The sequence below is a fragment of the Mustelus asterias genome, chromosome 9 (assembly GCF_964213995.1).
Source record: "Mustelus asterias chromosome 9, sMusAst1.hap1.1, whole genome shotgun sequence".
Taxonomy (NCBI): Eukaryota; Metazoa; Chordata; class Chondrichthyes; order Carcharhiniformes; family Triakidae; genus Mustelus; species Mustelus asterias.
Genome location: NC_135809.1, coordinates 79,742,977 through 79,757,958, shown reverse-complemented (window position 1 = coordinate 79,757,958; position 14,982 = coordinate 79,742,977). Strand labels below are relative to the sequence as shown.

The following is a 14,982-nucleotide window of genomic DNA, read 5'->3' as shown; positions in this document are numbered from 1 at the left end:
TCGAGCCTATCCCATGCTGTGCCTGGGAAACCTAGAACACGGGCAGAGGCTCCAGCTGGCATTTGCTGGCTGTTTCCAACAGTAAGATCCATACAATAGGAAACCCTGTTGAGCAGAGGATCCTGCCGCCAACCAATGGCAGGCCATCTCCACCAATATGAAACACGCAGAGGGAGCGTGGAAAATCCTGGCCCCTGAGTCTAAGAGGCCGGTCATTTAAGACTGAGATGAGGAGAAACCGCTTCACTCAAAAGGTTATGAATCTTTGGAAATCTCAAACCCAGAGATAATAGATGTTCCATTGTTAGGTATATTTACAGCTGAGATAGATTTTCAGTTTCGTGAGGAATCGAAAGATAAGGGAAACTGACAGAAAAGTGAAGTTGAGGTAAAAGATCAGCCAAGCTAGTACTGAATGGAGGAGGGATCTACTCCTGCTCCTATTTTTCACGATCTTATGTAGAGGGAACATTGGTTATAGCCAACCCCCAAGATTGTTGTATTCATGGAATCATAGAATCCCTACATTTAACCCATCGACTCTGCACTGACACTCCGACAGAGCATCTTACCCAGGACCACCCTTCGCCCTACCCTCACAGCCCTGCATGTTTACCCTGCTAATTCCCCTGACCTACATATCTTTGGACACTAAGGGACAATTTAGCATGCCCAATCCACCTAACTTGCACATCTTTGGATGGTGGGAGGAAACCGGAGAAAACCCACGCAGACATGAGGAGAACGTGCAAACTCCACATAGACAGTCACCCGAGGCTGTAATTGAACCCAGGTCCCTGGCGCTGTGAGGCAGCAGTGCTAACCACTGTGCCACTGGGCTGACAAATCTAATCAGAGCCATTTTAGTGGAAAAAAGTATGGTCCTCTGAATTCTCTGTTGCCTTTTCATATTTTTCCCATTGAATTACACAGAATTGCATAGAACTTACAGCATTGAATCAGGCCATGTGGTGTTTATGCTCTGCATGAAGCTTCTCTCACTATCTTTGTCTAACTCCATCAGCATATCCTTCCATTCCACTTCCCTCATCAACATTTCTAGCTTCTCTTTGATCGCATCATCAATGCTAATCACCTCCACTACTCCTTCATATAGTACATTTCGCATACTCACTGCTTCCTGGGGTAAGAGGTTTCTTCCCACTTGTCGAATGGATTTATTAGTGACTATCATATACTTATGGCCCCTAGTTTTAGATTCCTTCACAAATGGGATCATGGTCAACATTAAACCGTACCAGTCTTGGAGTTGGGAGGGGGTGGGATGAAAAATTAAAAATCATGGTACATGGTGCCAACCCGTTGCATACACAGTGGCTACCATTTTTACTGCAGTGGTTTGTATGACAAGCGCGTGTCCCAACATGGACAACTTTCAATTATAATGCTGATATTGGACTCCCACAATGCAATTGGGTGCCTGATATAAATGTAATGGTTTTCCCAGCAGAGAAATGGAGTGGGGAGCAGTTGACCACAGTAAGTTAAGTGCTTGTGAGCCTGGAGGAGTAGGAATGCATCCCGTGGCCACATAAAAGAAGCCTTTTGCCAGTCCCCAATCTCTGGCCTCACAATTCCATCCACCAACCCCAATCCTTTCCTCCCAGTTCCCAATTCCGACACTCTCCCACTTCATCAATCCTCAATTCTACTCTCCCCTCTTCCCAATCTTTTACTCTTCTCTGATTACCACATTCTTACACCAGCTCCACCTCCCTGTCATCAAACCCTAATTTTTCCTGATTCCCAGGGACCTTGGCTACAAACTTCAAACTGGTGCCAGGCAGGAAACAGAGTAAAGCAAAGATAATGAGATTCCTGCCATTAAATTTGGCAGAAACCCCAAGACTTCCTAGTTCCCTCCACGCTCACTCGCCAGTGCTTTAATATTGGGGTTATTTTCTCTGTCTGCCTCCATCAAATTCCTTATCCTTTCTCTCCTCTGGAGAAAGGAGCCTCTTCCAGCCTGAAAGTTCAGGATTTTCAGCAAGCCCAGGAATTTCCTTACCATATCCACATTCCCAGCCAGACTGAGGTAATTACTGGGAGCAAGATTCAAACCATGTTAACATCACAAGACAGTCAGTGCCTGTACTGACAGCTGATGGTGGGACAATAAAACACAGCCGCCGCCCCCCCCCCCCCCCCACCCACCCACTGCCGCAAGCCAAAATAGAAACCCAGATCAAAGAGAGAGGGTAGGGGAGCTGGAGCAATGTGCACTCAGCTTCAGGAGGTTCCGTGAGAGAAGGTCTCTCTTTGAGTCCCACACATGTTCCATATTACTCCTGTCTGTCTTGAAGCAGTTTACTTAAAGTGTGCAGCCAAGTCATGGAAATATTTTGCGCAAGAATATTTCCAGGAAGAACATTGCTCAGACATAAGATGTGGAATGAATGGGAAGCGAGGAGATTACACGAATGAAACCTTTGTTTGTTTTAGTCGCTTTTGTAATCTGTGGAGATCTGAAGATAATGTCAATAAAAACACATAACAGGGTTTGAAGGCTGTGATCTGATCTCTGAACAACAAGAGCTTTGCTCTCATTGGTCTGATAACTTCCAAATAACACAATTAAATGACTGTCATAATTATTCCTTGACATTCCATTTATTCCATACACAACCCATCTTAACCTTTTGATTCAATTGCAGGCTGTTACTCATTCCCAGGTATCCATTGTTCTATTTATAATATTGTAGTTGTGAGATTTGCAAGATTATTATGGTTCAGGACTGTATTTTGGTTTACTATATTTTGGATTGCAGTCTTAAATTTAGGGTATGAAAATAAAGCAGATCATGTAACCTGTGCTGGAGTCTCCCTGACAATAAACCTGGATGATTGATTGTTAGAGATCAAAGGAAGATTCAGATTGTTTTATTGAGAGGAAGGTTCAAGGCATTTACACTTGGTGACAATGGCCACAGTCTCTAAACTTACCATAAGTAGAGCTTGAATCTCCTAAAGTCCCAGAAAGGCATTATAGGTATCGACTTGTAGGCAGCGGTGCTACAAACTATCCATTTACTTCTGAAGTGAAGGGAGTTGGGATCAAAGATAACTAATAAGCATTTATTTCCCATTACCTTGGAGAAGGTGGTGGAAGGTGCCATTTTTGAGACTAGGTTGCAGGCTTCCCTATAAACCCATGAATATTACAGACAGCCATTAGGTTCACAGTCTTACCTCATATAGTCTGCAGCCATCTGAGAGGTAAGGAGAGCAAGAGATAGACACAACCAGGTCTGCACTTTAAACAGAGAAAATGTGTACTCTATTGTTCATGCAAAACATGGATGGGAGTTCATGCTCAGATTGAAGACTGAGTCTGCGAGGATTTGAAGGAGGCTGGAAGATTTGCCTAGCTTGGAGCTAGAGGCAGGGATCTATAGCATATCCTTCATAGTGTAAGACAGTTCTGGATTAGATTTTACCCATCTGGGAAAGTAAGCAACAAGCAAGATCAGGAGCTGAGTATAATTTTAGACTGGTTCCTGGAGGATGAAGTGTCCAGTTAAGGACAGTGTAACATATAACCATAGTGGAAGAATTATAGTTGTGCTAAAAGTTAATGGGGAACCAGTTCTGTAATTTAAAGGATAAGTTGCCTATGAAAAGAAAAGAGTCAATCGTGTTTTTAGTCATTTGTTTCAGTAAAAATTTTAAAATATGAAATTTTGATGCATCATTCTTTCAGCTGTTAACTGGAAGTTTGCATTTCTCTTTAACGGTCTCTACAGAGATTGTAACAAAATATCCTGAACCCCTTAATTAGAATCTAGCCTGTAACTCACTCCTAGCAATACCTGAAGCATTGGATTAGACTCCTGTCTGTAACCAGTGGTGCAGTGTTGATTTCACAAAGGAATATGCAGTGCATTATGTTTATGATTCTTTCTCTCAGTGGGAAGTGAACTCTGGCATCTTATCTTGTCCCACCATCCCCTCAGAAAATTTAGTTTATTTATTAGTGTGACAAGTAGGCTTACATTAACACTGCAATGAAGTTACTGTGAAAATCCCCGAGTTGCCACACTCCGGCACCTGTTCGGGTACACTGAAGGAGAATTTAGCATGGCCAATCCACCTAACCAGCACGTCTTTCAGACTGTGGGAGGAAACCGGAACACCTGGAAGAAACCCACACAAACACAAGGAGAATGTGTAAGCTCTGCACAATGACCCAAGTCGGGAATCGAACCCTGGTCCCTGGCACTGTGAGGCAGCAGTGCTAACCACTGTGCCGCCCCATGAAAACATTTAAAATTTTACTCAAAGTTTCCAGGATTCTGATCTAGACTTTTTATATAGGTGTAAATGTTTTCTGAATTGGCTGCTACTAGATGTGGGAGAATATACCTTGCTAAATATGACTGCAACTAAATAATATATTTGCATTTTGACCCATTATGTTGCTGCTATACTGTCGCACTTTCTTAGCCCAGAAATGACTGTTGACAATAGAAACATAGAAACCCTACAGTGCAGAAGGAGGCCATTCGGCCCATCGAGTCTGAACCGACCACAATCCCACCCAGGCCCTACCCCCACATATTTTTACCCGCTAATCCCTCTAACCTACACATCCCAGGACTCTAAGGGGCAATTTTTTTTTTAACCTGGCCAATCAACCTAACCCGCACATCTTTGGACTGTGGGAGGAAACCGGAGCACCCGGAGGAAACCCACGCAGACACGAGGAGAATGTGCAAACTCCACACAGACAGTGACCCGAGCCGGGAATCGAACCCGGGACCCTGGAGCTGTGAAGCAGCAGTGCTAACCACTGTGCTACCGTGCCGCCCAATAGGAGTGATATTTCTCTATCCACAGTGTGAAGACAGACATTAAACCATTAACTTTAACAGGTAAACACCAGCATTTACAATGTCAGGCTGCAGAATGTTAGACAAACGTGATAAGAGTTTATTCTGCTGCTTTCACCAGCGGTAATTCTGGACTTTGTATCAGACTAATGCCTGATAAAATGATAGATTGGTGTACAATCTAGCTCTGCATTGTAGTCATTGTTCTATAAGGATGGTCATGCACGTTGCTGTGATCCTATGTGATTTGATATTATGTACTTTGCAGCCAGGACATCACTCTCAAGAAATAAATATTGGGCGTGGTTAGTATACCCTCAATCCACCAAAAAATGAATATAACCAGTGCACTCACAAGTCAGCATACTCTCACTCAGAAGCAGCCAAAATCTCTTGGCTCCTTATGAGTGTACTCAGTCTGGAAGGATGGTGCAAACAGATTCAGCAATAAGTTCCAAGAGACAGTTTGATAAACACTTGAAAGGGGGGGGAAATATTTCAGAGCTGTGGAATTAAACCATCAAATCACAGAATCATAGAATCCCTACAGTGCAGAAAGAGGCAATTCTGCCCATCGAGCCTGCACCGACCACAATCCCACCCAGGCCCTATCCACATATTTACCGTGCTTATCACCCTGACACTAAGGTGCAATTTAGCATGGCCAATCCACCTAACCTACACATCTTTGGAATGTAAGAGGAAACCGGAGCATCCGAAGGAAACCCAGGCAGACACGGGGAGAATGTGCAAACTCCACACTGAGAGTCCCCCAAGGCTGGAATTGAACTTGGATCTCTGGCGCTGTGAGGCAGCAGTGCTAACTACTGTGCCAAGAACCAGCAAAGGCACAATGGGCTAAATGGCCTCTTACTGTGCTTTTTTCCTTCCATTCTTTCCTGAGATTTGGGTGTTGCAGGCATTTGTTTCTCAACCTTAATTGCCCTTGAACTGAGGACAGTTAATCACATTGCTGTGTGTCTGGAGTCATACATGAGGACAAAATGAGGGCATTAGTGAACAAGGTGGGTTTTTACAACAATCGATGGTAGTTGTCATGGTCACCATTACTGAGACTAGCTTTTTAATTTCCAATGTATTGAATTGAAACACCATCGGTTGCCATGGTGGAATTTGAACCTGTGCCCACAGAACATTAACTTGAGTTTCTGGAGCACTAGTCCAGTGATATTGCCACTGTCTCCCCCTTTATGATCCTACACCCTCTTGTACATCTCTGGCTGAAACCAGTTGGTCTGTAACTCACTGCTGCATGTTATTCCCAAATATTCTTTTGAAGTGTTTGTGTGCAGATGTGTGCATTGCTGAAAGGTCAGATTGATTGCTGACACAGAGTTAATAACTGGTGTTAACCATTGTCCAGCTGTGTTAACAACTGGCCTCTAATTACAAACTGCATTCCCAAGAAATGAAATCAGAAACACTTAAAAATGTTTCCAAATATCCATCTATTTCTTAAAATGGTCTTGACACTGGCTACAATCCCCATGGACAGGAAGATTATGTATTGGGTGGAGAGCAGCTTTCAAAGCTTGAGAAAGATGCCCTCAGCTGATCTGGTGCTCATTGGTAACCATATTTATTGTTAAAATCAAGATAGTTGCAAACTGATCAGAAGGCTCGTTTACTGAGACATACTCACTACTCTTGAAATTCCTGAGGTAATGAAGGATTCTTAGCTGCTAAAGGGATCACTAATAATTTTTATTCCAATTAAACTTTGGGGGCCAAATTCTAAGAGGTAGCCAACCATGTGAGGAATGGCTACAGGAAATCCTGACGTGAGGAATATGAGATTAGAACATGGGGAGTAACACAGGAGCAGCCTTGGCACTCATGTCATCACAGCCATGTAGTCCTAACAAATAACATGGGCCTTGTCTTCAGCAATTAAAGAGCTGAATTTTACCACAGGCTTCAGAACCCCAATGTTGGGTCAAAAAGCAGGTCCTGAACCTACACTTGCCGGCAGCAGGATTGGCTCAGGGCTTTTACAGCAGGACGCCTCCTCATTGGCTGTCTAGTTAAGGATGGCGGGCTAGCTGGTGCCCAATGCTGCTGGTCCAATTGGAAGGCTGGAAGCTCCAGAGCCTCAGCTACTCCACAGGGAGGAGTGGGCGCTGCTGAGTCAGGTCGGTGAGCTCAGGAACATCTCAAAATAAAGGCGCCTTCCTGGAGGTCAAGTCCAGATTAAAATTCAGAATGACCAAGTGGGAAGGCCCCACTCGCCACAGGATAAAGGCCTCCAGTGGGCTTACTGGGGCTTGGAGGGCTACCTTTCTTGCCCTCTGCCTCCTCCTTGAGGGATGGAGCCTCAGACTCCAATGGCACCCCAGGCTACTGTAGGGATTTGATTTTTTGAATTGATTTAATTTAATTTATTGTCACGTGTTAGTATATAGTGAAAAGTATTGTTTCTTGCGCACTATACAGACAAAGCATACCATTCATAGAGAAGGAAAGGAGAGAGTGCAGAATGTAGTGTTACAGTCATAGCTAGGGTGCAGAGAAAGATCAACTTAATGTGAGGTAGATCCATTCAAAAGTCTGACAGCAGCAGGGAAGAAGCTGTTCTTGAGTCGGTTGGTACGTGACCTCAGACTTTTGTATCTTTTTCCCAACGGAAGAAGGTGGAAGAGAGAATGTCCGGAGTGTGTGTGGGGTCCTTGATTATGCTGGTTGCTTTTCCAAAGCAATGAGAAGTGTAGACAGAGTCTGGTTGGGAGGATGTGGGCACTACTGAGGCAGATCAGTCAGCCTCATTCATGACCCTTTGTAGTTTGTAGAGGCTGTCTCCATGAAGCTACTCACCTCTGCATATAGTTGCAAGGGGGGGAAGGCCGTGTGGCAGGAGCGTCCCGTCAGTAAAATACCGGTGGCTCTATAAAATGGCCCTTACTAGAGCCCTTGAAGATGCAAATTGGCTGGCTGCCTCCTTGCAGAGGGTAGTTGATCTGCCTCAGAACAAACCACTTGGAAACTTCCCCAGTAAGACTGGCTTAGGGAGCTGTCTCATACAGCTACCTGTTAAGTTATTGCCAAAACCACCCCCCCCCCACGCCACTTCCAACACCATTCCTGCCATTTAGATGCCAGTAAAACTCTGCCTAATTATCCTTGAACAATTCTGGTAAAGGATATCTATGACACCCATACACGTACATAATGTCATGGTGTAGATACGTGACTAACTGGGTAAGCACTCAGAGCACATATCCTCATTCTAGTCCAGTTCCAATCCCATCCGCTCTCCTCTCCCCTGCTTCCACACGAATAGACCCTGTCATCATCTGACTCAGTTTCCCGTAGAGTCTAACATCTGCTCCCTTGATTTCCTTCCCACTCCATTCATTAATGCTTATTGTTTCCTTGCAACTCCTAGTCACCAACTTTGTCTCCCTGACTCTTCCCTCAGGCCTTGATTGCCTCCCTTCAAAATCTTTGCCACATGCCCTTACATAAAAATTAAAACCCCACCACCCCTCCATCTTTGTGTCTCTCCTGATCTTCCTTCCTCTTCAAGGTCCGTGAAGGTATTGTTTATAACAACATACTTAACTCTATCATCAATCTCCACTCAAGTCTCTTAAGGTTTCCGCAGCATCTTTGTAGCTGCATCCAGGACCCACGTCCATCTCACTCTGTTTTCTGCCTATGGGCGCACAGTGGCACAGTGGTTAGCACTACTGCCTCACAGCTCCTGGGTCCCGGGTTCAATTCCCGGCTTGGGTTACTGTCTGTGTGGAGTCTGCGCGTTCTCCCCATTCCATGTGGGTTTCCTCTGGCTGCTCCAGTTTCCTCCCACAGTCTGAAAGATGTGCTGGTTAGGTGCATTGGCCGTGCTAAATTCTCCCTCAGTGTACCGAACAGGCGCCAGAGTGTGACGATTAGGGGATTTTCACAGTAACTTCAGTGCAGTGTTAATGTAAGGCTACTTGTGACACTAATAAGTAAACTAAGAACTTTAAACTCTTTCTCCTCCATCAGTTTCCTTGACTGGCCTCCTCCTGAGCTCATCTGCATTTCTTCCAGCTGTTTTTCCCCTCAGCCTGTGCTGTGACCTCTTGTGCGTCATTAGACTCCATTTTGTCAACTCCTAATGATTGTCTCCATTCTACACTCAGCAACATCAGCCTTGTCTCAATGCTGGCACTCTTGCTTCTGAGTCCAAAGGTTGTGGGTTCAAGTCCTACCGCAGGGACCTGAGCCCATAGTCCAGGCCGATGCCTCAGTACAGCAGTGAGGGAGTGCCACACTGTCAGAGGTGCCAACTTCCAGATGAGTTATTAAACAGAGGTCAACATCTGCCCTCTCCGGTGGATGCAAATACTCACAGAGAATCAGGGGATTTCTCCCTGATGTCCTTGCCAATATTTCTCTTTCAGTCAGCAATACCGAAAGAAAAATGAACCATCCATTAACTCATTGCTGTTAGTGGGATCCTGCTGTGTACAATTTGACAGTCAAGTTTTCAACGTTACTACAGTTCACTAAGTGAAATGCTTTGGGATGTCCTGAGGATGTAGAAGGCGATGTACAGGAGGAAAAGTTACCAAAAAATGGCAGAGTGTTGGTTCTGGTGAGGAAAAACGGCATGTTTCTCCAGAAAGTACCACAGTTGCCACAAAAAAAAAGCCTGGTGTGTTTCACGCCATCATGTGAGAGAGTGGAGCCTCAATACACTGGCAAAGCCTGGCTGCACCAAGATCGGGGCCCCATGGTGCCCCAAACAAAGCAAAAAGTAACTACCACCAACCCCCACAGCACCACGGAGGTCTCAGGGGCTCCCCCCCCCCCACCCCCCACCCCCCCCACCCCCCACTGACCCCCTGATTGGAGCTGGCATTCACCTCCCTTACTCCCACCCCCCACCCCGATGGGAGCAAGCATTTACTTCCCCCATCGGAGCCAGCAGTCACCCCCCACCACCATTCCTCCCAACCTCCCACTCACATAGCCATCGCCCACATCCCCATCTGCCACATCTGCTCCCGCCCACCACCACATATAGAGGAATCCCTCACCCTCCCCTATAAGGCTCCCACTGGGGTCTACCCATGGCATTGGATGCATTGGATCCTCTATCTGCAGGATCTTCCAGGAGGTGCAGCGAGTTCAATAATAGAATAATAGAAAAGTTGATGTATGGGAACCTGGATATGATTGCAGGTCACAAACCATCCTGCCTGTCCTGCCACCCAAAACAAATGGAAACTCCAACTAAAAAATTAATTAGGCCGACATCGCACAATATAATGCAAATCTTACCGCCTGAAACTCTCCCCATTCCCGCCTCCACCACAGGACTTAATCCCAGAATGGAAAATTCCATCCATATTGTGTCTCAATTCCAGCTGTGTTGGGTTTATCTCAAGGCTCCAAGGTGTTATCTTCCAGAGAGCCTGGGAGGTTCCAGTCTGGTATTTTCACATGCACAGGCAATTCTCACAGACAGCTTCAATCCTAGACTTTTGCTGCGAGTTAGCTCTTTTATAAAACTTGATTTAATTTTCCCATGGCCCCACTACCTTGCCACCTTTTCTGAACTGTGCCCTTTCCCTAACTGATCGCACCTTACTGTACAAGCTAGACAAGTTAGATGTTACTTTCTAATAGTAATGTTTGATTTTAACAATCAGCATTCTGGTTAGTAACCAAATAACTATGTGGTCCTGTTGTGCGTCAACAATGTTGACAAATCTCTGTGTAGCAGATAGCACAGAGTTTGGAGGTTGTGAGGGAAACAGCCACATGAATGGAGGGTCTGGCAATGGCGATTGTCACATTTTTATCAAGCTATGTAAAGGTGGCTTGAAATACAGAGCAGTCATATTATGGGATGGAATTGTCACAAGCTAAGATTTCTAAACACAACTCAAACAGTGCTCTTAAAATCAGCTACCAAAGATGTGCGGGTTAGGTTGATTGGCCATGCTAAATTGACCCTAGTGTCAGGGGGACTAGCAGGGTAAATACGTGGGTTTACAGGAATAGGGCCCGGGTGGGATTGTGGTTGGTGCAGACTCGATGGGCCGAATGGCCTCCTTCTGTACTGTAGGGATTCTATGATTCTACATTTGGAAATAGATGTCACACAACAGTTGAATGGCTGCAGACAGAGACAATGAGCCCTGGTTAATGACAACATTCCACCCCTCTGAACAGAGGGCAGTTTCATCCCCATCATCTTTGATTTTGTATCAGATAATTATAAAGAAAGGAAACATTTCAGAAAGTATTATTCTAACTGATTTACTCTTATTGAAGACTGATTTTTTAAAACCAACTTACGCAGTTCACTTAGATCTATTTCAGTATTTTTTTCTAAAATTGGAACGTGGTGTTAGAATGGGTGCCATCTTTCTGTAAATCGCACAAGTTTTGAAATTTTATTTTCCTCAAGTTTTCACTCAAGCTCATTTGCATATTGGTAAAAGCTGATTTAAACCTGCTCAATCAGGCAGTATTTAGAAAGATCTTTTAAAAATTTGCTTTGAAAATATTCCCTGACGTATGTAAGAATGGTAAATTGGTGTGGTTTGACCACTGCATTCTCTTTGGGCACAGCTTCCCCACTAGAAACATGAGACTGGAGCAAGTCATAGATCAGAGAATCCTAGAATACGGAAAGAGGCCATTCGGCCCATCGAGTCTGCACCGACCACAATCCCACCCAGGCCTTATCCCCACAACCCCATACATTTACCCTAGCTAGTCCCCCTGGCACTAAGGGGCAATTTAGCATGGCCAATCCATCATCTTTGGGCTGTGGGAGGAAACCGGAGCACCCGGAGGAAACCCACACAGACACGGGGAGAATGTGCAAACTCCACACAGACAGTGACCCAAACCGGGAATCGAACCCAGGTCCCTGGCGTTGTGAGGCAGCAGTGCTAACCACTGTGCCACCATGCCACCGGCAACATTTATTGCCCATCTTGAGTTAATCTTGCACGACTGAGCAGTTTGCTATTGGTCACTTATGAAGGCAGGTAAGAGTCAACCATGTTGGCATAGATTAGAGTCACACATAGACCAAATCAGGTAAGTTCAGCAGTCTCCATCCCTGCAGGATATTAATGAGTTGGCTCACCACTTTCATGGTCCCTGTCACTGATTAGCCTTTTATTTCCAGATTTTTTTGTAAAAATTGAAATCAAATTAATCCCCATTGCTGTGGAGGGTTTTAAACTTGTGTCCTCTGCTTTATTAAACCAGGCTTTGGGGTTACAAATGTAGTCCAATAATATAACTGCTGTACGATTGAAGTACAAATGTCTGCATTTTTCTCTCCAGATCGAAGATTTGCTGGACCCAGATCAAAAATGGTGGATTTTATGAGCGATGAGTATGAAGTAAATGAGACTATGCTGACGCCTTTAATTGAGCAAGAAGGTGAGGCCTACTTAGAGAAATGTGGGAGTATCCGACGTCACACGGTGGCCAATGCACCCTCTGAGCTCCAACGTTTGGCTATGACTTCTATGTTGCACCCTGGGATGGTGGAAGAACCGGACACTGAAGAGAAATGTCTCATGATGCCACCTAGCCTTAACCTCAGATACTATTCCAGTGAACCAAACATCCCAGAACCTCAGGCTGAGGTGATGGTAGTCACGCTGCAGGAGTCTACTGACATTAACTGCACAGCACTTGGCTAAACCACTCAGTCGGCATTTTGTTTTAGGCACATTAAGAGTAATCCCTTGACTTGACTGAGTCCCATCTCTGGGTCAAACTGTGAAATGACCTTGAACAAACAAACCTCGTTCAAGCTTGTCATGTGTATTGATGGACTGCACTTCTGACCCAGGTGCGTCTCTGTTATCAACTGAATATACCTCAGAAACCGAAACACAGTGCTAGCAGAAAAGATGATTGAACATGTTAAAATATTGGGACATGAGGGCCCTGGTGAAATTAAAGTTTGAAAAAGGAGAACGTCAGCAGCAGTAAGTTTGCACTAAAGATATCTAACAGCTGAGACAAGTCCTGAACTTTGAAACCCAAGATTGCACTATATCTGCAGCATTGTTTAAATACTGGATATTGATTTTGTCCCTCTCGTCTCTCCCAACAAACCATTAGTTTTAGCCAGACTGTTGGCTAGAAATGTCATCATTTCCATTCAACATCAATCTGCCTTTACTTGACAGAAATAATTTCGGATTTCACATCAGTGTGAGCTCCGTAACTTTGGGTGGGTGATGGTTTCCACATGTGCTCATGGAATGTGTTGCGTTTCCCATTCTTTGCAAACGGGTTTTTGATTATTCTTTTACATTGTGGCGCACTGAGGAAATCAGAAGCCGTGCCCAACCATCACAGTGTGTCCAACAAGGGTCTGTGCTACAGGGAGAACAGCAACTCATCGACTCCTGAGATTGAAGGACACTGGTAACACTGGAATCAGTTCTAAACTGCAGGCTCCTATAAAGTCAGCTCACTTTGCCTCTCAGCCTTTGGTCGCGTTTAACTTTGCGCACACGGGTTTGACTGTTTTGCTCCTGCCCATGCAGAAGCTTTCTTCAAACGTAACCCTGCTGTCTCAGGAGCAGGCTTTCTTTTACACTTTTACAAATAAACTGTGGATTATTTTTGTGAAAAATGTATTAATCTGTTGTCTCCCTGAAATGGTAGAAAAATTCAATTCTCAAAAGAGATTGGGGGGGGGGGGGGGGGTGTGTGAGGCTTAGAGCCTGTTTGATGGTTACTATTCTGCAGGCACTGCAAAAACATGCAACAGTAGGTGACACAAATTAACAGCGACTCATCCCCACACAGTGAGAGAATTTGGTTCATGCTTACCCTGCAAACAGGGAGAGGAATTTGTTCACGTAGCTACTTGCAAATTGGCATGGGGCTAAACAGATTTTTGATTGGCAAGGGAGTCAAGGGTTGTAGGGGTCCACACAGTAAGAAGTTTAACAACACCAGGTTAAAGTCCAACAGGTTTATTTGGTAGCAAAAGCCACACAAGCTTTCGAGGCTCTGAGCCCCTTCTTCAGGTGAGTGGGAATTCTGTTCACAAACAGAACTTATAAGACACAGACTCAATTTACATGAATAATGGTTGGAATGCGAATACTTACAACTAATCCAGTCTTTAAGAAACAAAACAATGGGAGTGGAGAGAGCATCAAGACAGGCTAAAAAGATGTGTATTGTCTCCAGACAAGACAGCCAGTGAAACTCTGCAGGTCCACGCAACTGTGGGAGTTACAAATAGTGTGACATAAATTCTGATTCTAGGATCGCATGATAAAGACTCAGGAGGAAAAAAGCAGAAATATTTATGTGAAATAGTGTGACATAAACCCAATATCCCGGTTGAGGCCGTCCTTGTGTGTGCGGAACCTGGCTATCAGTTTCTGCTCCGCGACTCTGCGCTGTCGTGTGTCGCGAAGGCCGCCTTGGAGAACGCTTACCCGAATATCAGAGGCCGAATGCCCGTGACCGCTGAAGTGCTCCCCAACAGGAAGAGAACAGTCTTGCCTGGTGATTGTCGAGCGGTGTTCATTCATCCGTTGTCGCAGCGTCTGCATAGTTTCCCCAATGTACCATGCCTCGGGACATCCTTTCTTGCAGCGTATCAGGTAGACAACGTTGGCCGAGTTGCAAGAGTATGTACCGTGTACCTGGTGGATGGTGTTCTCACGTGAGATGATGGCATCTGTGTCGATGATCCGGCACGTCTTGCAGAGGTTGCTGTGGCAGGGTTGTGTGGTGTCTTGGTCACTGTTCTCCTGAAGGCTGGGTAGTTTGCTGCGGACAATGGTCTGTTTGAGGTTGTGCGGTTGTTTGAAGGCAAGAAGTGGGGGTGTGGGGATGGCCTTGGCGAGATGTTCGTCTTCATCAATGACATGTTGAAGGCTCCGGAGGAGATGCCGTAGCTTCTCCGCTCCGGGGAAGTACTGGACAACGAAGGGTACTCTGTCCACTGTGTCCCGTGTTTGTCTTCTGAGGAGGTCGGTGCGGTTTTTCGCTGTGGCGCGTTGGAACTGTTGATCAATGAGTCTAGCGCCATATCCTGTTCTTATGAGGGCATCTTTCAGCGTCTGGAGGTGTCTGTTGCGATCCTCCTCATCCGAGCAGATCCTGTGTATACGGA

General features: G+C 45.2%; 1 protein-coding gene across 1 annotated transcript in view; it reads left to right on the top strand.

Moving 5' to 3' along the window:
- LOC144498772 (proline-rich protein 5-like) overlaps nucleotides 1-13,474 on the top strand; it is a 114,225-nt gene extending 100,751 nt beyond the window's left edge. Inside the window, exon 9 of the mRNA XM_078220417.1 lies at nucleotides 12,168-13,474. Coding sequence (XP_078076543.1) covers nucleotides 12,168-12,532 — 365 coding nt within the window. The 3' untranslated portion in view covers nucleotides 12,533-13,474. The remainder of the gene's footprint in view (nucleotides 1-12,167) is intronic.
- Nucleotides 13,475-14,982: the final 1,508 nt, after the last annotated feature.